The sequence below is a fragment of the Tamandua tetradactyla genome, chromosome 1, assembly GCF_023851605.1.
Source record: "Tamandua tetradactyla isolate mTamTet1 chromosome 1, mTamTet1.pri, whole genome shotgun sequence".
Lineage (NCBI taxonomy): Eukaryota > Metazoa > Chordata > Mammalia > Pilosa > Myrmecophagidae > Tamandua > Tamandua tetradactyla.
In genome coordinates, this window is record NC_135327.1 from 8,581,322 (window position 1) to 8,603,124 (window position 21,803).

At 48.0% G+C, this 21,803-nt stretch overlaps 1 protein-coding gene across 2 annotated transcripts; it reads right to left on the minus strand.

Moving 5' to 3' along the window:
* Positions 1-108: 108 nt before the first annotated feature.
* SGK2 (serum/glucocorticoid regulated kinase 2) lies at positions 109-21,744 on the minus strand. Of its 2 annotated transcripts, XM_077168196.1 has the most exons (14): positions 21,634-21,744; positions 16,641-16,833; positions 15,424-15,460; positions 14,766-14,815; positions 14,302-14,359; positions 13,995-14,078; positions 12,887-13,018; positions 11,687-11,799; positions 11,352-11,388; positions 10,944-11,030; positions 8,246-8,341; positions 7,130-7,285; positions 6,050-6,139; positions 109-3,426 (listed from the first exon to the last, which is right to left on the minus strand). In XM_077168196.1, exons 3-14 carry the CDS (start codon positions 15,457-15,459, stop codon positions 3,262-3,264), a joined length of 1,104 nt encoding a protein of 367 aa, XP_077024311.1. In that variant the 5' UTR covers position 15,460; positions 16,641-16,833; positions 21,634-21,744; the 3' UTR covers positions 109-3,261. The 2 variants fall into 2 exon arrangements, with proteins under 2 accessions (XP_077024311.1, XP_077024314.1); XM_077168199.1 differs by lacking the exons at positions 16,641-16,833; positions 21,634-21,744 and having other exon boundaries at positions 15,424-15,713.
* Between the last annotated feature and the right edge of the window lie 59 nt (positions 21,745-21,803).

Consider the following 21,803-nt stretch of genomic DNA (forward strand, 5'->3'; position numbering starts at 1 on the left):
AAGACGTCTATTTGGGCAGAAATCTGAAAGAAGGGCGGAATTCAGTAGGCAAGGACTTGGATACGGGCGTTCGTCACACACGCAGGGTCGAGGCGCTCTGTGTAGCTCCGCGGGGGTAGGAGGACTTGGGTGCCCGGCTGCCGCAGCCTTGCTAGCCAGCCCAGACCGATGAAAGCTGAGGCATCTGCAGTTTTGATTTACATTTATGTTTGTCACAATCTTCAACATGTACAAAGTAGTAGGAATTGTAGGATATTACACACCCACCTCCTGTTGCCTTTTCATAAGTAGTCACTGCAAAGTTAAAATGTGGAGAACAGAATGATTGAGCATTCTCTTGCTTGGGAGGCTGTTTGTTGGTGCAAAATTGGGTGAATACAGCTTGCAGTTAGGGACACAAATGGTGTTATATTCCCACTGTGATCTGAGGGTGGGGACCAGGCTTGGGATCGTTCTGCCTCACCGGCAGTCAGCGCCTGGAATGCTTCTGCCTGAGCTGCAGTCAGTCAGTGTTCACTAGAAGACCAAACCTGCCCAGGGAACTGCTCTCACTGTTGGGAGGTCACAGACAGGGCAAGGGCTTTAGAAAAAGCTGCCACCAAGTGCAATTCCCAGCTCTGCCTCATATCGTCTGGACAACCTGACCTTGGACAGGTTGCTTAATCTCTCTGAGCCAATGTTTCCTTGTCTATAAAGTGAGGTTAATAATTCCTAAACGCTGACTGTGAGGATTATAGATAATGCATAGAAAACTCTATGCTCTGTAAACATAGGCATAGTGTGATCAATACAATAGCATAGTTTTTCATTTTTATTTTTAATTTCTATCCTGGTGAAAACTTTTCTGATTTTACAGTCTTAAAACAGATAAAAGTGGGGCAGGCCACAGTGGCTCAGCAGGTAGAGCTCTCACCTGCCATGCTGGAGACCCGGGTTCAATTCCTGGCGCCTGCCCATGAAAAAAAAAAGTCTATGTGGATCACAACCCATATCCAGCTGTGTACTTTTGATATCCTATCAAGTTTCTGACAACTCCAATTTTTTTTTTCTTTTTGGGGGGCGAGGGATGGGGGTGGGACTTTGGGCTCTCTTTCATGGTCTACATTTGTCAATTAACAGATGTCACCAAGATGCAAGTCAGGGTGTTTCTTTCAGAATTCATCACATATCAAAGGCTAACAGTAGTTCTACCTAACCTAGCTTTGATCTTCGCTAGATCAGGTTATTGGTATTTTTTTCCATGGTCTCCCAGCCTCATCCCCCATAATTCCTGGGGCAGGGGCTGAGGGCAAAAATGGAAAGGGAGAGAGAGTGGGCCTAAGTGAGGAGAAAAAGGCCTTTAAAATCACCAGCACACACTGATCCTCTAAAAAATTCTCCCTTTGTACCTAAACCAAAAAGTTAATATGGCCAACATAGTAAGTAACAAACTACGTTGTATGAAAATGAAACCACTTTTCCTCTGAAATTAGACAGCGTGATCCATCCCACAAGTATAGAGTGGCCTAAATTCATGTGATCTTATGTGCTCATATTTCCTCCAGTCTGAATTACCTTTAGAAATGACTAATCTTGAACAGATGGAGCTCCATAGGTGGCTTGAAAGCTCTGGAGCCTACACCAGCCTCCAGCTCTGTATCAGACCCCAGGTTCCCCATGGCCTTGGGACCTGCCAAGCATATGGGGCCATGTGAAGTGGCACATAGGATGGACATGACAGCCAGGCTCAGACCATAAGTGTCCACTTGGATATCCCCTCTTCAAGAGTCCATTTCCCACTACCTCATTTGTTCCAGCCAGTTCTTGACTTGGCTCTCATTAAAGATTTTCAGTCATTCTGCTTGGATCTATTAGCCAGACTGAGGGGCAGACCTGCCAAAAAGCTAAATGTGAGAGCCCCAAGGCCAGCTTAGATGGCTCCAAGTCCAGCTCTGGCCATTATTAGCTATGACACCTTCAAGCCAGGAACAACTTCTCTGACCCTGTTTCCTCATCAGTAAAACGGGGTTGGTAATAGTTGCTACTTCAGGGTTGTTAGAATGAAAATTGACAGTGCACATGAAACAGTCTAGTCTGGCAACTGGCTTGGCAGAGGCAGGTGTTCTGAATGGCAGACAACAGAAGCTGTGGCCAATTCAGCAGGCAAGAAGTGTGCTAAAAGGCTCAGAAGTTCTCAAAATCATTTTGAAAGTTGGAGAATCAGGCTCAAGACTAAACTTCCAGGAATGACCACAGCACAGGTGTGATGAGGAAACTGCTGCTCTTGCTGCTACTTAGGACCACTTGCTATAAGTTGCATTGTTGCCACTTCTGCAGGAGGAATTCAGTTTTGTGGGTTTGGTTACCATTGCCACGACATAAAAAAAAGCTCCCAGTCCCTTCCTTTTTGTGTCAATAGCTCCTTTTACCCATCCCTGGGCCACATCCTGACTCTAGCTGTAGGGGAGGCAGGGAAGGTCAGTATCTACCATTCTCAGCTACCAAGTGTAGGTAGTTATTGACCCTCACCAAGGCTCATAAAGTAGGGAATTCCCTGAATATGGAAAGGAGTTCAGATCCTAGGTAGTCAAACCAAGTAACAAATGTCCAACAATACCCACACAGAAAGAAAGAACCATTAATGTAGAACAATGAAGTGATGTTAGGTAATCCTTACAGGCTTGTTACATCTCTCTCATTTTTCACATAGAGATCAAAACCCAAGCACCAAAAGACCCTTTGGCAAAGAGTTCTGGTTGCCTACCCAACAGTCTCCCCTTCTTCCTTAGTGTCAGAACTTCTATTTTATTAGGGGTAACAATGTGCCCAGCTAATAAAGCACATATCCCAGACTCCATTACAGATAGGGCTGAGTGCTAATGAGGTGTAAGCAAAATATTTGGGTGGAGTTTGGAGCCTCCAGTAAAGTTCTTAAAGGTGGACTTTTGCTTTTCCTCCCTTTCATTCTTTTTCCTGCCCAGAACATAAAAATGATGGCTAACACTCCAGCAGCCATCTCATGATAATGAGGCAACCCTAATTTTGGAAGCCATTTGCAAGGGTGGCACAACAGAAATACAGAAAGCTTCCAAATATCTGATGACCATGGTGCTGCCACACAAGCCCTGGATCACCTAATGTCAGACTTCTTTTATGTAAGGGAAAAAAATAAACCTGTTTCTTGTCTAAGTCATTGTTTTTTTGAATTTCTGTCACTAGCAGCTAAAGGTAATTCTTTACTGATATCAGCTTGCTTCAGGGGGTTCGCAGGTGCCTTCTCTCTTAGCAATCCAAGACATCATCATCCTCCGGAGCATAGGAAAATCCCAGGAATGCACTCGAGGCCCCAGAGCTGCTGGCCACCATGTCTGGAGTACAGCCAATGGACTTGGACACGGCTTCCTGGGTGAACTCTGGGTCAAAGTGTTTCAGGTCAGCAGGTCCTGCCTGTGGATACATGCCAACAATGAGAAAGGAACACGAGGTCAGAGCTGCCAAAGGAGCCCACAAGCCTTAGAGGGAGGTCAGCCTCCCTTCTAAGTGCCTCATGGACACCCTTACTGTCACTCACATATGCGTGTACCTTAGTCATTTTATTCCACATAATCCACTGGAATTCTTCTAACCCTGCTATCCGCCTGCTTCACACCAACCTTCAGGCAAGTCAGTCAACATACATTTACTGAATGTTTATCAAGCACTGTTCCTGACATTAGGAATATAGATGAACAAAAATAGAGTGAGCCCCTGCTTTCATGGAGTTTAAACTATGCATGGGGAAGCAAGGTTTATAATAAGCATATGTGCAAATAAATTGATAATCTAGGGTATTGATGGGTGATATGAAGAAGATAAAATAGGGTAATATGATAGAGAATGACTGGGACCATGTGGCTATGTTCAGGGAAGATTTGTGTGGGAGATTGCAAAAATAATCACAAATTCTCTTGTCTCCTGTCCCTTTAATATGGGTTAGTCATGTGGCTTGCTTACACCAATGGGACATTACCAAATGTGACTCACACGAAAGCATGAAAAATGCTTGCACGCTCTTCTCTTCACTGCACTTGGAACCCTGAAACCAGATATGAGCAGCCCAAGCTACATGCTGGAATACGAGAGACCTCATGGAGGAGAACCCAATTGTCCCAGCTGCCTGCTAACTGCTAGACATGTGAGTGAGGCAAATGAGGTCATCAACTGCTAGCTGACCAGAGACATAAAGAAAGCCCAGCAAAGACCAAGTGGCCTGGCCCAGCCCAAAACACCATCCATCTAGCCCAGGGAATGTGGACAAAATAAAAGATTCTTACTTTAAGCCACCATTGTTTTGGGGTGGTTGGTTATGCAGCAAGAGCTAACTGATACAACCTCTTTGTGGAGGAGAGTTTGCCAAGAAGCAAGTAAGCAAGTGGAAGTCGTAGAATGTGACACCACACAGTTTATGGTTTCCAGTTCCTCATAAAAGGCATGAGGTAAAGTGGTCCAAACACAGGGTTCAGAGTTCCAAGTACAGAATGTAAATCCTGGTCCTGGCCCTTGTTAGCCATGTGGCTCTATACAAGATGAAACGGATACTAAAAAAAAAAGTTACCCAGGATCACATAAGTGGTGGGTGGTAGAACCAGGAATTCATCCCAGCATGTCTCATGCCAAAGTTCATGTGTTACATTATAATTGCCTCCCTCTAGTGCTTTGTGTATGGTTCTCTCCCCAGATGTATATTCAACATTATCCTCACTATCTTTTTAAAATCCCCAAATAAAGCAATTTTTGAGGTATCTGGACTGTTTCCTTTCTGACAACTGTAGTCAAGAAGCTGGTGCTCAAAGATACTTTCATGAACAAGTAAATCACCAAAGAAAATGATGTAAATAGCTAATTAACATGGGCAATATTTAGGTATGCACACTGCTTGGATTGAGGGGGCTGGATACTGTACTTTACAGAAGGTTCAAAGAACCTTAAATGTCCACCTCAAATGGAACTCCTTTCATTTGTACTACTACTGCTAATAAACACTAAAAAATTAACCACCTTCACCATAAAGCAAGGGAATATAAATCAAAACAATAAGAGATGCCATTTTTTTACTTATTTGCAAAGTAAAAAAAAAAAAAACATGACACATGCTTACTGAAGGTGACTGCATGGGGCAGGAGGGTTTATAATAAGCATGTGTACAAATAAAGAAACTGGAGAACTCTCCTGCAGACCTTGCTGGTAGGAACTGGTGGTCCTCCTTTTCACATAGGGGAGAGGCAGCATGAATCAAGGACCTAAAAATATTCACATCCTATGACCTGGTAATTCCCATCTGGAATCCATCTTAAGGACAGAGTCAGAGCTCTGGAGAAAGACACACACACTTGAAAATGTTCACTAGAACATTGTGACAGAGAAAAAAAATAGTAACAACCTAAAGCCTACGATTAGGAGCATGATTGAGTAAATTATGTCACCAATATAAGGTTAAAATAGTATGCAGCCCCTAAAAATGACATAAAATTCTGTATGACATGGGGAAATAATGACATGGTTTTCATCATAGTATGTCCTAAGTAAAAGAAAAAAAAAAAAAAAGACTGGAAGGAAATATGCCAACTGGTTTCCCTCGAGTAGTGAGAGAAACATTTCCCCCCTGGTTCGTTAAACTTCTTTGTACTTTGCACACTTTCTACAAGGAATGCATATCATTTTTATTGTCAGGGGAAAAAAGTTAAAAATAAAAGAGATAAAGATATCTTTACAGGACTTAACTCTGTTTGCATGTGGAATGCAACCCAGAGCACTTAACTGAAAAATGCTCTGCAAGGATTATTGGTGCTACCCGGGTGCAGTTCTCGGTGCTGCCATGTGGAAAAAAAAAAAAAAAAAGAATTATTGGTGCTAAAGATAAAGGAACAGCAGCAAGGCTCACATGGGGCTGAGCCCAGTTTTGTGTGGCCAGGGACCGTTTGCTGGGCCTCTTGGCCCTCAGTTTGGTCTGTATATAGAGTGCTGACCCAGACACACCCTAAGCTCCCAGCAGCCCTGAGAACTGAAGCTCTAGAACGTCAAGACCTCTTACCACATTTGGGTTGAAGGGTGGAGTCAGCCTCTTGTGGTACAAGTCGTCCCAGTTTATGGGGCTGAAGAATACATGGTTCTTTATCTCAAGCTGCAGGAAGAAGGTGCTGATCAGAAGTAGCCGTCCCCATCAGTGCCCCCACCAACCCCAGTTCGACCTACAGATGGCTCTCCAACCCGAAAACCTGTACTGGGATGGTCACCTGCAGTTCTGGCTGCTTTCCTGGGACAAGGAGGGCATTCTACAGCCAGACCTCTCCCCTCCACAGAATTTATAAATATAAATTATCTTTTGTGGGTAAAGAACACAAGATTACTTTTAAAGTGCTGCTTTAAAAATATCACGATTTGTTAAGGGAACAGACTGATTATTCATCTCTATAACCCAAGTGCCCAGCATGGGATTTGGCAAGGAGAAAGAGCTCAGATATTTGTGGAAAAGCAAGTCTAGTCTATTCTCTGCACAGAAGCCAGATGAATCTTCTCAAAACTTAATTCAGGTCGTGCCACTCCCCTGCTCAGAACACCCTAAAACTTACCCCTCTCTTCTTCTTTCCTACTGAAGGGCCTCTGCACATGCTGTAGCCCTGTGCTTGGGATGCTTTCTCCTGGATGTCTGTGTGAGAGGCTCCCTCTCATCCTTCAAGTCTCAGCTTAATTGTCACTTCCTTGGAAAGGACCTACCTGACCACAGCAGGGTGAATGAGCCCCTCCCATTATTGCCTGTCTCACCTCATTTCTTTACTTTGCTTCCTGACACATGTCATGCTTTGTAATAATTGTGTATAATATTTATTTGTTGTCCCCCTCCCACCCCATAAGCTTAACGAAGGCAGAGACCTAGTCTATTGGATCCCTAGCACCTAGCTCAATGCCTGGCACATAGTAGGTGCTCAGTAAATATTGGCTGAATAAAATAACTGGATTCAAGAAAGTAGTCAATTAGCAGCAGCAGTGAATTTCCAAATGAGTGAGTTAGCAGTGCCCAGTTTTAGAGGGTAGCTGGGTGCTTGTTAATGCGCAGCCTCTGTGGGAAGCCAGACCCCACGAGGGGCCAGTGCTCAGCTGGTAGGTCACCTACAAAGTCTGCTTTGGAGCCCAGCCGCTGCCTCTGGTCCTTGTGGAGAAGGCCTTGCAGGAGGTCACAGGCAGCCACTGTCCGGCCCCCAGGGATCTGCAGTGGCTGGTGCAGAATGTTCTCGTACATCTGGGACACATCTCGGCTGTAGAAGGGCGGCTGATGAGAGAGAGGGAAAGAAGCTGGAGGATCATCCATGCTGATGTTGGCATAGGTCTCAGGGAGTCTTGGAGCAAAGCTGGGTAGCCAGGAGGAATCAGGCAGACCTGTGTCTTGTGCCCTGGCTCAGACAGCAGACTGGAGACAGAGACCTCAGGCTCTAGCACAGCAGAGATGGCTGCTGGGAAGACCAGCACGTCTCTCCTGGACAGCGCCAGACTTGACCTACCAGGAGCATCTGCTGTCCTGCCTCTCTTAACGTGATGTCCAGCTTGGGTACTGCACTTTGCGCTTTGCAAAGTTTAAACTTTCAACTTCATCATCTCATCCAACCTCACACTCCCTCCAAGACAGTCTATAATTTTCAGATGAGAAGACTGAGGCTCAGAGAGGTTAAGTCACACACTAGGAAGAGAGTCAGACCCCAATTATCTCCCTCAATGCTCTTCCTCACTCTTCCTCCCTCTTCCTCTGCCAGCTAGTTCTTCTGCTGACTCTACAAAGCCTGTTCCCCTTCACATCCACTAGGCTATGCTGGTGAAACCACCCCAGAATAAAGAATGGCCTGGGCTGAGTTTACACAAGCCCCATCTAAGCAGGTAGCCTAAGACTGAGTTCAGGAACCAGTGCCATAATTTACCAGTGCTGTAACCTCTCTGGGACTTCGTTTCTCTCTCAGTAAAATAAGAACAACTCCATTTCCTGCAGTGCCAGCCTCCAAAGGCTATTTTGAAGCACCAAAGGGAAAACATGCATGACGATGGAAAAAGGGATGAACTAACATTATTGAAAAAAATATATAATTCTCATATTCACTTGGGCATCATCTTTTGTAGCCTGAAGGAACGAGATAGCTGGTTCAGTTCCCTGAGAAGAATCTCTGCAGGCCGCCCAAGGCAGACCCACCCCCAGCTCTCTCACAGCCAGCTGCCCCTTGTAGACAGCTATATCCACACTCACCAGGCCATGAAGCATCTCATAGAGGACTGCCCCCAAGCACCACCAGTCCACTGCTCGATCATAAGGTTCTTTACGAAGCACCTCAGGAGCCAAGTACTGTTGCGAGAAAAGACACTTATCTAAAAGACCCTCAGCCTCAGTTTTCCCACATGTAAACAAGGTACCTGGAGGGCCTATCCTGCTGTGACATTCCCTTGGTTGTGCATGGGTTCACTCAGCATCCATTTATCCAAAGCCTGTTTTGTGCAGGGCCCTTCGCCACATGCTAGGGACATGGAAGTGATCAGGCAGCACTGCTCTATACAATTGAACATGCTGTGCACTGCACAAAAGCACCAACCAAAGGAGCAAAAGAGGCTGAAATCCTAGGTGCAATCTACTCGCCAGGCCATAACCCTAGTGCAGGGCTGCATCAGTTGACCTTATTTTTGCTTAAAGCGTACTTTTTCTAATTAGTCTGCCCAGAGGGAGCACCTTTTTCTAATTTATACAAAGGCATTCCAGGAACACTCAGTGCAACTGGGGAAACTAATGGGTAAAGTATATGTAAATGTGGCACCTACAGGTATGGGCAACCTTGGTGACAGAAGGATGGAGCAGGGTCAGAAAAGAGGAGGTAACATGAGTCATTTTTACCCCTGAGTGGATGGACACCGTGCATATATGCCTCACAAGAGGAGAGACCCTGAGGCAATTTGTGCTTTCTGCCAAACTCAAGAGCTTGGTGATGTCTTAGCCTGCTGTCTCTGCCACTGAGGAGAGGAGGCTCAGCAACAAGCAGGGCCACCCTTGTGGACCATGTGGGTCTGGGTGAGGGCAGAGAGTCCCACAGACCTGAGCCCTACTCAGTGTCCCAGGAGGGTCACTTAACCTCCCAGGGCCATGGTTTTCTCATCCACTAAACAAGGATGCATTATCCCTCCCCTGGGACCAAGCTGAGGCTTTGTGCTAACATATGTGCAGGTCCTCTAAGAATGTAAGTAACTGGTTTTGCTCCCTGACACCACTGGAGTGGCTGAGACATGGAAGAGGCAATGTGTTGGGGCCACATGTCTGCTGCACCAGCTATATCCCCTGCTCCCCATCCTGGTAGTGTCCAAGGAAGGGATGGCTTGGCTTTCAGGCTTGGGGGGCAGGGGGGCCCCCATACACAAACCCAGACATTACCCGCTTAGAGAGGTCTTCTGACAGCTCCCCTAGAATCACACTGAGGAGTTCCAACTGAGATCCAGGCCCAGTTTTTCAAGCACACAAGGAAGAGCAGACCAGCTGATATCCTGCCCCTTCCCAAGTATGGAGAAGCTACCCAGTTCTACAGCCTTGTCCCCTGACCCCAACCCTGACATCACACCAAGCCACTCAGAACCCCTTCAGGTCCAAGATCCGACACTGATGGGAGTTTAAGGTGAGGTTTTAACCCCAAAGCTGCAGGAAATCTTAGCAGGATAGACAGACATGTGAATTACTGCTCAGACCCACCAATATGACCCCTCCAGGCTCTTGGTGGCTGGGAGAGGGAGGTGGACCACTGTTTTGCACATGCAGGCTGCGGTCTTAATTCTCAGGCCAGGCCTTATGTTGCTTATGGACCCGTCTGTACAGCAGTGTCATCCATTACAGCAGCCACTAGCCCCATGTGGCTATTTAACACTTGAAATGTGCCAGCCCAGGCTGAGATGGGCGATAAGTGTAAATTACACACCAGATTTTAAAGACTAAGAAAAAGAATGCAAAATTATTTTACATTGTGTATAGGTTGAAATAATATTTTGGATATATTGGGTTAATTAAAATGTATTATTAATTTCACCTGTTTCACTTTCTCTTTTAAAACAACTTTGAGATAGAATTCACATACCATACAATTCACCCATTTAAAGAGCACAGTTCAGTGTGTTTTGTATATTCACAGATGTGTGCAACCATTATCACAGTCAATTTTAAAACACTTTCATCACCTGAGAAAGAAACTCCATACCCTTTTTAGCTATCACTCACCTGTCCCCTCTCTTTTACTTTTTAAAATGGCTCCAAGAAAATTTCAAATGGCAAGTATGGTTTGCATCTCTGTTTCTACTGAATGCACTGCTGCAGAGTGTCTCCAGCAGCTGGCCTGCCTCCCAGGAACCCCAAGAGCGGGTGCCCCCCTTACACAGATAAGAAAGTCATGACCAGTGCACAGTCACCGGGGGAGATGCCTGGGTAGAAAGAATGAGCCCCTTAACCGTGATCTGTTGGTTCGAATCAAAAGCATGTATAGCTTTCACAATGAGACTCTGTGAATGTGAAAACCTTGTGTCTGATGCTCCTTTTAGCTACTATATCAACAGAAGAGTAGAACATATGGAATAAAAATAAATAATAGGGGGAACAAATGTTAAAATAAATTTAGTTTGAAATGCTAGTGGTAAATGAAAGCGAGGGGTAAGGGGTATGGTATGTATAATCTTTTTTTTTCTCTGTTATTGTTTTATTTCTTTTTCTGTTGTCTTTTTATTTCTTTTTCTAAATCGATGCAAATGTTCTAAGAAATGATGATATGCAACTATGTGATGGTATTAAGAATTACTGATTGTATATGTAGAATGGAATGATATCTTAATGTTTTATTTGTTAATTTTTTTAATTAATAAAAAAAGTTAAAAAAAAAAAAGCATCAACCATCATGGCCTGACCTCCAAGAGCCACACACACTGACCTCGGGGGTGCCACAGAACGTGGAAGTGGTCTCCTCGGGCTCTACACCTTCCTTGCAGAGGCCGAAATCCGTCAGCACCACATGACCCTGAGGATGAGGGAAGTCAGGGTCAGGATGGTGGCTTAAGTCAAGCATAGGGCAGGTCTAATCCCAAAGCCCAGATGCCACATCCCAGGGCAGGAGTATGGAGTCTGATGACCCAAGCTGGAGCCTCCACTCAGATACCGGGGCTTGATACATGATATAATATGGATGTGTGTACAAAGGCACACATGTACATGCACACACATACCTGTATGTGTCCTTTACCCATATGCTTGCACGTATAATGCATGCATACACACTTGTGGGCACACAGCACACATATACACCATGCCCATTCACACACACACACACACACACACCAACCTGGCAGTCCAACAGAATGTTCTCAGGTTTCAGGTCCCTGGAGAAAATAAGAGGAAAGAACCCTGTGGTGTCTCAGCCATCCAATAAAGACAGGTGGGGACCCAGGGTCCTGGAGGGAGGACTTTTCATGGGACCAAAGAGAAGGAGAGGGAGGGCCCAAGGAGACAGGTACCTGGGTCTAGGAAGGAGGAGCCCCCAGCCCTAACCCAGCTGCTGGGCTCTCCACCTCCTCAGACAATGGACTAAGTGCACTGGGATTTCATCAGGATTTAGGGACTCTAGGATTTGGGGCAGAAAGTATCTGGGCCTAGCTCTGAGCCACGCACAAGCCTCACCTATAAATGATGTGGAGGGAGTGCAGGTAGCCAATGGCACTGGCCACCTCGGCGGCGTAGAACCGGGCCCGTGGCTCCAGGAACCGGCGCTCCCGCTGCAAGTGGAAGAAGAGCTGGGGAGGGGGAAAGACCGGTGTGAGAGGCTTTCCTGGGTGCCCCAAGTCTCTGGAGTGCAGGCCTCACCCTATACAGATGGGCCACCCACCCTGAGTTGCAGTGTACGCATACCGGGGACAGAAAAAGTATATGCCCGCCCCTGCAGGTACACAGATGTCCGATGTGTCAGCAGGAGAAATGATTAATTAGCATTTATTGAGCAGCTACTGTGTTCCAGGCTCCAGGCCCTTTCAATCTCATAGCTCATTTAATCCTCATGACAACCCTCAAGGTATCAAACCTTATGCCAGTTTCATGTAAGAGGAAGCTGGGGAGGGTTAGAGCAGCTAGGTGACTTGCCCAACGTCATACAGCATGTAATTGTCAGAGCTGGCATTTGAACCTGGGTGGCTCAGAGGTGTGCTCTTCCTCCCACCCAGGCAATAAAAGGATTATGGCTGTCAAACAGAGCCCAGGGTAGAGCTGCCCATAGACCAGTCGTGTTGGTCTACTTTGCTGGCATGGAAGGGCTTTCACCCCCGTTGGGGATTCTAGGAGTACAAAGCCAAGACATCAGGCATGAAGTGTGAGGTCACCCAAGTGAAATACGGGGTCAACAAGGGGAATCCCGTTCAAATTTGTCACTTTTCCCAGAAAGATAGAGTGAAATCTAGCAGAGAGCCCAGTTCATCCTAGCTGTGCTTTGGGGTCATTCTGTGGCCTTACGATGACCTGGTCATCCCAGCCTTGTAGCCTATGGTGTTAAATAGGACACTGAAAATCTTGACCACACAGCTCCTCTTGGCATTGATCTTTCCCAGGTTCCATCTAAGTGAGGCTGTGGGCAGCTCTGTGTGGGGAAGGCAGAAACATGTTATCGCTGGGAGTCCTATCAAATCCTAGCATTCAAATCCTAGCTCTGCCAGGTACGGGCTGGGTGGCCTTGAACTAGTGAATTTCCTCCGAGTCTTGCTTCAGCTACAAAACTTGTCTGCCTTGAGGGTGAGGTGAGACCAATCCCGAACCTTGTTTATTATGGACACTGGGCTGGATAGCTCCCAGGCCACGGCTGGCCCAGGGCAGCCTTCTGGTGGACCTACCCACCTCGCCCCCGTTGACGTAGTCGAGCACGAAGTAGAGTTTCTCAGGTGTCTGGAAGGAGTAGCGCAGGCCCACGAGGAAGGGGTGCTGCACATTCTTCAGAAGCACGCTGCGCTCCACCATGATGTGGCTCTGCTGTGGGGTCACAGAGATAGGGTCCACGTCACAGCCTGCCACAGTCCCTTTACCCTGCCCCAGCCCATGTGGCCTTGCAGGTGGGGGCTGCCCTGCCCAGGACCTTCTCACACCCCTGCTCAAACATCCGCTATGCCTCCCTATTGCCCTCAGAGCCAGGCCCAAGCTCTCCGCCTGATATTTAGCACTCAGAGTGGTCAGCCCCATCGCCAGTCGGTCCATGTGAACACAGGTCCAGCCCCTGGATCAGAAACCCTTGTCCCCAAGCCCCCAACCTCCAGCGTGCTAAGCAAAGCATATATAATGACTGGCTACACAAAAGGGTCCCGAGGAAAATCTCTGAGAGATGCACTACCCATAATCATGCCTTTGCTCATGCGCTTTCCCACCTGGATTTTCCACCCACCTTCTCTGACTATGGGAATCCTGCTTTCAAGGCCAGCCACAAGGCTGTCCTCCTTGGGAAGAAGCCCAGACTCTATCCCACCCCACGCTCTGTCCCTGGGATGTCCTTGTTACCACTAATCACTCCCTCAGCTGAGTCCCCTGACGTGCTTTGCAGTCCTCTCCCAGGGCCCGCTTTGTCCTCCTAACAGGGTCAGTGTTAAAGGAACTCAAGTCAGCTGAAGTACCTGGAAGCCCTGGATGGCTGCAGCTCGAAGGGGATGGAAAGTATAAAGTGTGAGCCCACAGATGGGAAGGCTGGCACCTTGAGAGGATGAAGACTTGCCCAGCCGGGAGTCTACCAGGAGAATGGCAGAGGAATAGACCTGGGTCCTCCCGGAGGCCCTATGGGTGAGGCAGCCTGGCCTGCCTTCCTTGAGAAAGGTCAGCATCCTGGGTACCACCTACCCCTGACAGTAATCACCTCTGTACTCTCTGCACCCAGCCCCATGGACCCCTTAGATGTGGGAGGCCACCCTGGGCTGGGGGTTGAGGGGCAGGAGAGGAAGTGCCTGTGCTCAAGCTCTGGTACCTCCTTCTTCTTTAAGATGGATTTTTTCTGCAGCACCTTCACTGCAAAGAATGTTCCATCAGACTTGCGCTTGGCCAGCAGGACCTGAGCGGAAACACAATCGCAGGGCCTCGTGGGTCACTTGGCCAATTACCTGCCCCTCTGATCTTCGGATTCCCCAATGACAGTACGTGACCTCTAGCCCGGCCCTGGTTGCAGGATTCTGCAGGAATGCAGGCTCCCTCTCTGTACGTGCAAGTGACAGGCAAGGGGTGGAGAGGCCGGAGGAGGGGAGGCCTGGATCTCCCATCCTCAGCATGTCACTCACCTTCCCATAGTTTCCTTTGCCAATGATTTTGAGGAAGTCGAAGTCGGTGGGCCGGGCACTGGGAGAGGAGGAAAGAACACGGGTCAGCATTCGAGCTTGGGAAACCCGGCGTCTGAGACCAAAGCCTGGCTCCTTTTCAACTGTAAAGGTGGCAACACAGGGAACGTTACAGGGAGCCAGTGCCTCCTCGCTGTGAAGAATGTCAAGTTCTCACAGCTAGGAGGGGCTTGCCCCTGCCTCCAGGGAACTCACAATCAAGTTGACAGGCAAAATAGACCGCAGAGAAGGTGAGGATCTGCTCCCCAAATCCTTAAGAAGGGCTTGTAGGTTAGAGGGTTGCTAACAATGCAGACATTTGGAGAGCATTTCAGGCTGAACACTAAACACTAGACTAGAGAAACTGGATTTTATTCCCAAGGCAAGAGGATCCAGGTAGGAAAGCTGTTTCAGAGACCAGAACTTACTTTGGGTTGGCAGAAGACCCCAGATTAATGTTTCCATTGGCCCTCAAGGGCTAAAGACATTTAAAGAAAAAGGTGATTAAGATCAGCAGGCCCCAACTTCTGACCCCCCACAACTCCCGTCACCCAGGACCTGATACCTTCTCCAGCATCTCCACTAGATTTCTTCCCTCCCTTGATCCCTCTCTCCCTTCCTTTATTTCTAGGCCTTACTTCTTTCTATCCATCTACTTGTCTTCCCTCCCATCTACTCACCCACCCACTGGTCTATTCATCCACCCATCCACTTACCCAGCCAGCATCTCATCTGCTTCTCACAACAGCTCTGGGAGGATGCTGGCTGTTGTACCAATTCTAAGGATGAGGAAACCAAGGGTCTGACAGAGTTGTCCAAGGTCCTACAGGCAGCGGGGCTGAGATTAGACCCTATGTGTCGTGGTGACCAATCCCATGATTTTCTAGCCCACTTCCTGCTTGGAGCCCTTGCCCATATCTCTCCTTACCCTACAAATGGCCCAATTCTGTGAGCTCACAGTGACCCTCACTGGGTCTAGTCCTGGCTTGGGGTGGCCCATGGAGCTGGCCGATGTCTCCACAGATTCTATCAGCCTTGGGAGGAAGTGAGCCCCCTGGGAGTAGTGGGGCATCAGGAATCACTCACCTGTGGACTGGGGGTCCTGGCCAGGCTAGTGTCCATCCTGTAACAGTGATTGGGGGACACTGTAGGTACAGGGAGGACCAGGCATGAGAGGGGTTGTGCCGGGAAGCTGCTAGCTTTACCCACATAGGGCTGCAGGCACCACTGCTCTCCCCTCTGGGTCTCCTGGGGTTCTCTCCACTTCTCACCAACGCATGCACCTGCCACAACCTGAGCATCTCCTACCCAGAGGCCAACATTCCCTGCATGGGGAAAGTGTTGTGACCCCAGGACTAAAGCTTTTGACCAAACATCTCAGGAGGAATACAGAGAGGACAGTCAGGTCAACCGTGAGTCTTTTCAGATCTTCCCCAGGTGGAAAGAGTCCAGTCAGCCAGGATGGCTCCAGAAGTCTCGGATGGCCAGACCTGGAAGGATCCTTGAAGAGCACAGACTGAACATCCTCCACCTCTCCCTGTGTCACAGGTGGGGAAACTGAAGCCTGGAAAGGAGAGGTACTTGCCTAGGGTCACACAGCTTGTGTGTGGCCGGCTGGGCTCCCCAGACCTACATTCAGGCATGTGGGAGAGCCAGAATTCCTGTGGACGGCCCCAGGCTGGGCTCTGTGCAGACTATCATCTCATCTCCCTGCCACAAGGACTTCTGCTTAGTGCCCCACCACTGACCTGCCTTGGGCCAGGCCCCCGAGATCCCAAGTTGGGCTGGTATCTTAGGTCAAACATAGGAGGATGTGACACTGGTCTATGCAGCCAGGAATCTGCAGGGTAGAGGAGGCCTGGGTGTCTAGGCCTTGATTCAGGGTGCCCAGGAACCTGTAGTCCCACCCCTTGCTTGGAAGGTCAAGGCCAAGAACAGAGATTTCACTGGAAGACCAGTTACTCACAGGGCTATAGGACACTGTGCATCCTAGGATCACAGCCCTGGCCCTCTGTGGGGCCCAGACTGCAGCTGGGCCTCTCTGGGCAGGGGCTACTTTGTCTACATGACACCAACCCATGGCCTTCTTGGAAGCTGAGAAAGTGACCAAAGGAGAAGGGAGAGAACCCCCAGCCCTGCCAATCTTAACGGAGAGAGCTGCAGAACTGCCAGAACAGGGGCTGCCACCTGGTTTTAGCCCATGCCCATAGCTCTGTGCAGCCTGCAAATTACCCACAGCACCCTGCCACACCCTCTTCTGGGCAGACCCTCGGCCAGGCCCGAGCCTCCCTGGCCGCACATACCTGCAGAGCCTGAGGAGAGGCCGCTGAGAGAACCAGCAATTGGAACTGGAGGCCGGGCAGTGGACAAGAGTCTCTCTCTGTTCTCCCAACAAGGGCGGAAGTGTCTGTGCCTGGTGCCGGCCCGACCCCGGCACAGAGCTCGGAACTCCCAGCAGCGAGGGGGCTGGTCAAAGTCACGTGGGATCTGGCAGAGCTGAAGATGGGACCAGAGATCTCTGTTCCCTTGGGGACGTCACCTGCCCCTGGGAGGTGGGGGGGGGGGGGAGTGGGGGGAGGGTAACAGCCCCAAGAGAGCCCTGGAGACCGAACCTTGGTATTTGTTAGAATGTGTGTGACTGTGTGGGGTGAGTGATGCGTGTGTGCCTGTAACTTGTGCATAGATGTACTTCTGTATGTCTGTTTGGTGTGTCAGTGTGGCTCTGTGTGTTAAAAAATCTGTGCCCATATGTGTGAGTTGGTGCATAAGTCTGTGTGTAGACGACTACATGGGGGCGCCTATCAATGCATGTGTTTGTGTCCATGTGACCACAGCTGTATATTGATGTGGGTGTGCCTCCGTGCACCTGTGACTGCAATTGTGCATTCTCAGCGCATGGGCATGGAGTGGTTGTGCTTCAGTATTTCCCTCTGTGTAGTAAGTGTCAACGTGTCAGTGCGCATCTTTATGTATGTTAACGTGCTGGTGTCACAATGTGCTAGTGAATGAGTCTGTGTGGGGGTGTCTGCATAAGAGTATGGTGTCTATTAATACATGGGTTTGAGTGTGTATGTGCATATATAGGTCATTGTGTGTCTGTGCACATCTTGGTGCATATCAGTGTGTTTTTTGTGTGCTCATATGTGTATGTGCACATATCAGGCCTTCCCTGTAACATGATAGGATCCCCCAAGCCTGTCTCAGCCCCATGTGAATTATTTGAGGCTGCAGATGGGGTCCTATAGTGCTTGGCCATGACAGCCCCTCCCCTTTTTAAGAACTTCAGATGCTTTCAGAATAATGTGGAGCCCGGGTATCTGGCTCTGTCCAGCTGGCCCCAATCTCTGACTGCTGAGCACTTGGCCTCTCCAGCTTTTCCCAATGTCCCCAGGGCAGGCCTGGTTGGCTGACTACTCTTCTGCTGCATAAGGGACAGGAAATAGGGTCCCTGGCCTGCACTCTGGCTCATGAAGGCCTTGCTGCCAGCTGCAGTACTTAGGAGTCTATGAGGATTGGGCAGGTGTTCTGGGGAACGAATGGGTTGAACGAAGCAGGCACAGCTGCATTTTCCTAGAGCTTTCTGTTTGGCTACCCACTCCCACAAATCACCAAAGGGGAGGAGCCCAAGGGGCTGGGGCAGAAAGTGTCGGTCAGAGAAGAAACTGAGCCCAGTGGCCTCAGGAATTTTGAGGGGGTAGGGGTAGGGAGGGGATCTTGTAATGTGGAGGAGCCGGGAGAGTTGACCAAAGAAAATCCCAGTGAAGAATATCCGAGCTTTCTATCTTTCAACAAAATAGAAATGCTGAACTAATACACAATCGGCAGGATGTCATGATGACAAAACACACCCAGATTGAGGACGTTTCTTCCCAACACCATGACCCTGACAGGACCTTCGTTCAGCAGCACTGTTTATAGCAGCCAAATAAGAGTCATCATGATAATAACCTATGTTGGTTATTATGCTGGGCCAGGGCACTGCAGAAGATACAATATATAATAGCTCCCCTCTTGATTATTCTGGTTCCCTTTTTAGAAAAACTCCTAGAGTTGTCTGGACTCATTGCTTCTCCTCTCTCCTCCTTTCCTCTTTTGAACACATTCCAGTCAGGCTTTCATTCCAACACTCCACCCAAGCAATGGACCAGTGACCTCCATGGGCCAAATCCAAAGAGCCTTTGCCCTCCTCTTACTCAGCCTCTCTGAAAGCTTTGGCACAGTCACTTTCCCACTTGGCTTCAGGAGCTGCTGGTTATTCTAACTCACTGACTGCTCTTTTTTCAGACTCCTAGGTTGGATTTTCCTCCTTTTTCCTCCCTTACGCACTGGCCTGTCCCAGGGCTCAAGCCTTTAACCTTGTCTCTATGTACACTTGCTCCTTAGGTGATGTCAACCTATTTAGTGGCTTTAAATACACCTATAATTGACAATTTCCAAGTTTCCCTCTCTAGTTCTGATCCTCTCCTGAACTCTGTACTCACATACCCAAATGCTACTCCTTGACAATTCACTACTTAGATGTCTACATATCCAAACACCTGGCTCAATTTCCCCCAGTTGGCCCCAGCTTGTTCCTCCCTCAGTCCTCCCAGTCTTGGGAAGTGGCACCACCACCCACTCAAAGGTTCAAACCAGCAACTCGGGACCCATCCTAGAGATCTTGCTTCTCCTATTATCCCACTTCCATGCCATTATGATATCCCATTAAACTTTACCTTCAGAATATATCCAGAAACCACGGCTGTTCATTAAACCTACTACAGCCTGCCTGCCTGAGCTAACACCATCACTTGCATATGAGCTAACATCATCACTTGCATACATTATTGCAATAATATCCCTATATGTGGTAAATAGGATAATGCCCCCCCCAAATAAAAAAAGAGATCCACACTTTAATACCAGAAACCTGTGCTTGTTACTGTATTTGGTAAAAAAAAAAAAAAGGACTTTGCAGATCTGATTATGATTATGATTGAGAAGGGGATATTATCTTGGATTAATAGGGCGGACCTGAAATGCAATCACAGTGGCCTTATAGAGACAGGCAGAGGGAGAGCTGACAGACAGAAAAGGAGAAGTCAAGGTGGCCTTGGAGGCAGAGATGGGAGTGATGCAGCAGGACGTGAAGATGTGCTGAAGTGCCCTACAGATTGGACTCTGGAGGGAGTGCAGCCCCTGCCGACACCCTGATTTCTGCCCAGCAAAAATGATTTCAGGCTTCTGGTCTCCAGAATTGTGAGAGAATAAATTTCTGTTTTAAGGCACCGAGTTTGTGGTAATTTGTTACAGCAGCCACAGGAAACTAACATATCACTGCCTCCCTGCTTCTACCTTTATCCCTTATAATCTCTCTGCAATTAAGCCAAAGGGAGTCTTTTAAAATGTAACTCAGATCATATGACTTTGCTGCTCAAAACACTCCAGGGACTTCTCATCACACCTAGAATTAAATCCAGTCTTTTCCGCAGTGTAGGAGATTTCCATGTGACCTCTCTCTGTGTCTGCCTTGTCCTCCACTGCTCTCACCCTTACTGCACACCAGCCACCCTGGCTTTCTTGCTATCCCTCAAATACACTTGCTGCCCTCTAGACTCCAGCCCCTTGCACTTATCTCCCCCTCTACCTAGAATGCTTTTTCCCCAGACATCTGCGTGGCTGGCTTCCACTGACACACCAGTGAGGTCTCTGCTCAAATGTCATCTCTTCAGAGGGGTCTTTTCTGATTACAGGGAACCAACCATCCTGGTTTCTCTGTGACTGAGGGTTTTTTCCCCAGGATGTGGGAATCACTGCACCACCTATCACTCTCTGACACCTTATCATGCAGGTGAAAATTATGTGCTCATTTTCTATCTCCCTCAACTAGAATGTCAGCTTCATGAGGGCAGGGTCTTTCTTCACCATTATAGAACAGGGCCTGGAATATAGTAGGTGCTCAGTACATATTTGATTAATGAATCAAAGGATGAATTGATAATTATGGTACATTTATACAATAAAATATTACCCAACCAAAAGTGATGCGTGAGCCTATATTAGTAGAAACGGGAACACATATATGATACACTGTGAAGTAAACAAGCAGCTTTCAAAATGGTAAGTATGCCAGGGTACCATCTTGTAAAAGAAAAAAAGACATGCATGCAACTGTACATTTGTGTATAAGCACAGAAAAAATGGCAGGGGGATCATGACCTGAGGTGACAGCACGTATCTTAGGTTAGCTTATTTTCATTTTTATCTTTCTACTATGGTATGAAATGTCTCAAGATGTTGCTATTCAGGAAATATACTAAGACTGGATGGGAACTTTGACGTAGCCAATGCTCACCACCAACTCTACCTCATCACCTTGACTATGACCCCCATACCTGAGCCATCTCTCAGTGCCTAAGGCTTATCTCTCCTGCACCACTGTCTTGTGATTTCCTGGACAGGAGTGGGGCATCAACACCTTCCCCTGACTCTTCCAACCTGTAGAGGACCCTGTGACCTCCCAGGGGAAATTTCAAGCCCCTCCAAGAGCCCTCAAGGCTGCTCCTCCCCCTAACTTGCCTCAGCCTAGATTTGCATCCCTCTCCCCTTCACTACAAAGACCTGCTTACATCAAACTGGACTTGCTGGCTGGGATGTCACACAGTGCTCTCCTTAGAACACTTCCCCAATCAGTTTGGTCTACTTGGCTAGCCCTTTCCATCTGTCCTCATTTGCTTTCCTGGAACCCTTGCCAGAGCAGCTCCAGATCCCATGTACCCTTGCTCCCATCTTTGAACTCGCTTCTTTTGTACTTGCCATCATGCTATGATAATTCATTTACATACATGCTGGCACCCAGTGCCTACCACTGCCTGCCAAGTCAAGTGCCAGCAAGATCTTATTTTAATCCTATACCCCATGGGATAGGCACTGTCATTAACCCTCTTTTTAAGAGGAGTAAACTGAGGCTTGGAGAGGTGAAGTGACTTGATCAAGACAAATAGCTAATAAATGATATAACAGGAATTCGAACCCAGGCAGTCTTACTCCAAAGCCTGTGGCCTAGAATTTCAGGAAGAAGTTAGGATGGAATGAAATTAGTGGGAAGGAAGAGAAGCTGTTAAGTTGGTTAGTTCGGAAGGAAGCAAATTAAGTAACTGGAAAGGCAGAAAGTTAATTAGTTGGGAGAAAAGGCATGGAGAGAACAGAAAGGAGTTAGAAGGGAGAGAGTCAGGAAGAAGTTAGCTGACCAAGTAGTCAGTTTGGCAGACTGACATGCCAGCTGGCAGGTGTCCTGTTCACAGCTGAGCCTCTTACCTGAAAACTCTGGGTCCCAGCTCAGGTCCTGTGGAGAAGCCCCAAGCATGGCTCTGCCCTCCTCTGTCTCTGCATGGTCCTTCTGACCTGAAACCCAATCCTGACTTCTCCAGCAACCTTCGCACTTAAGAATGACCTGTCACTCACTTCCCAACCTGGCTTCCACCTCT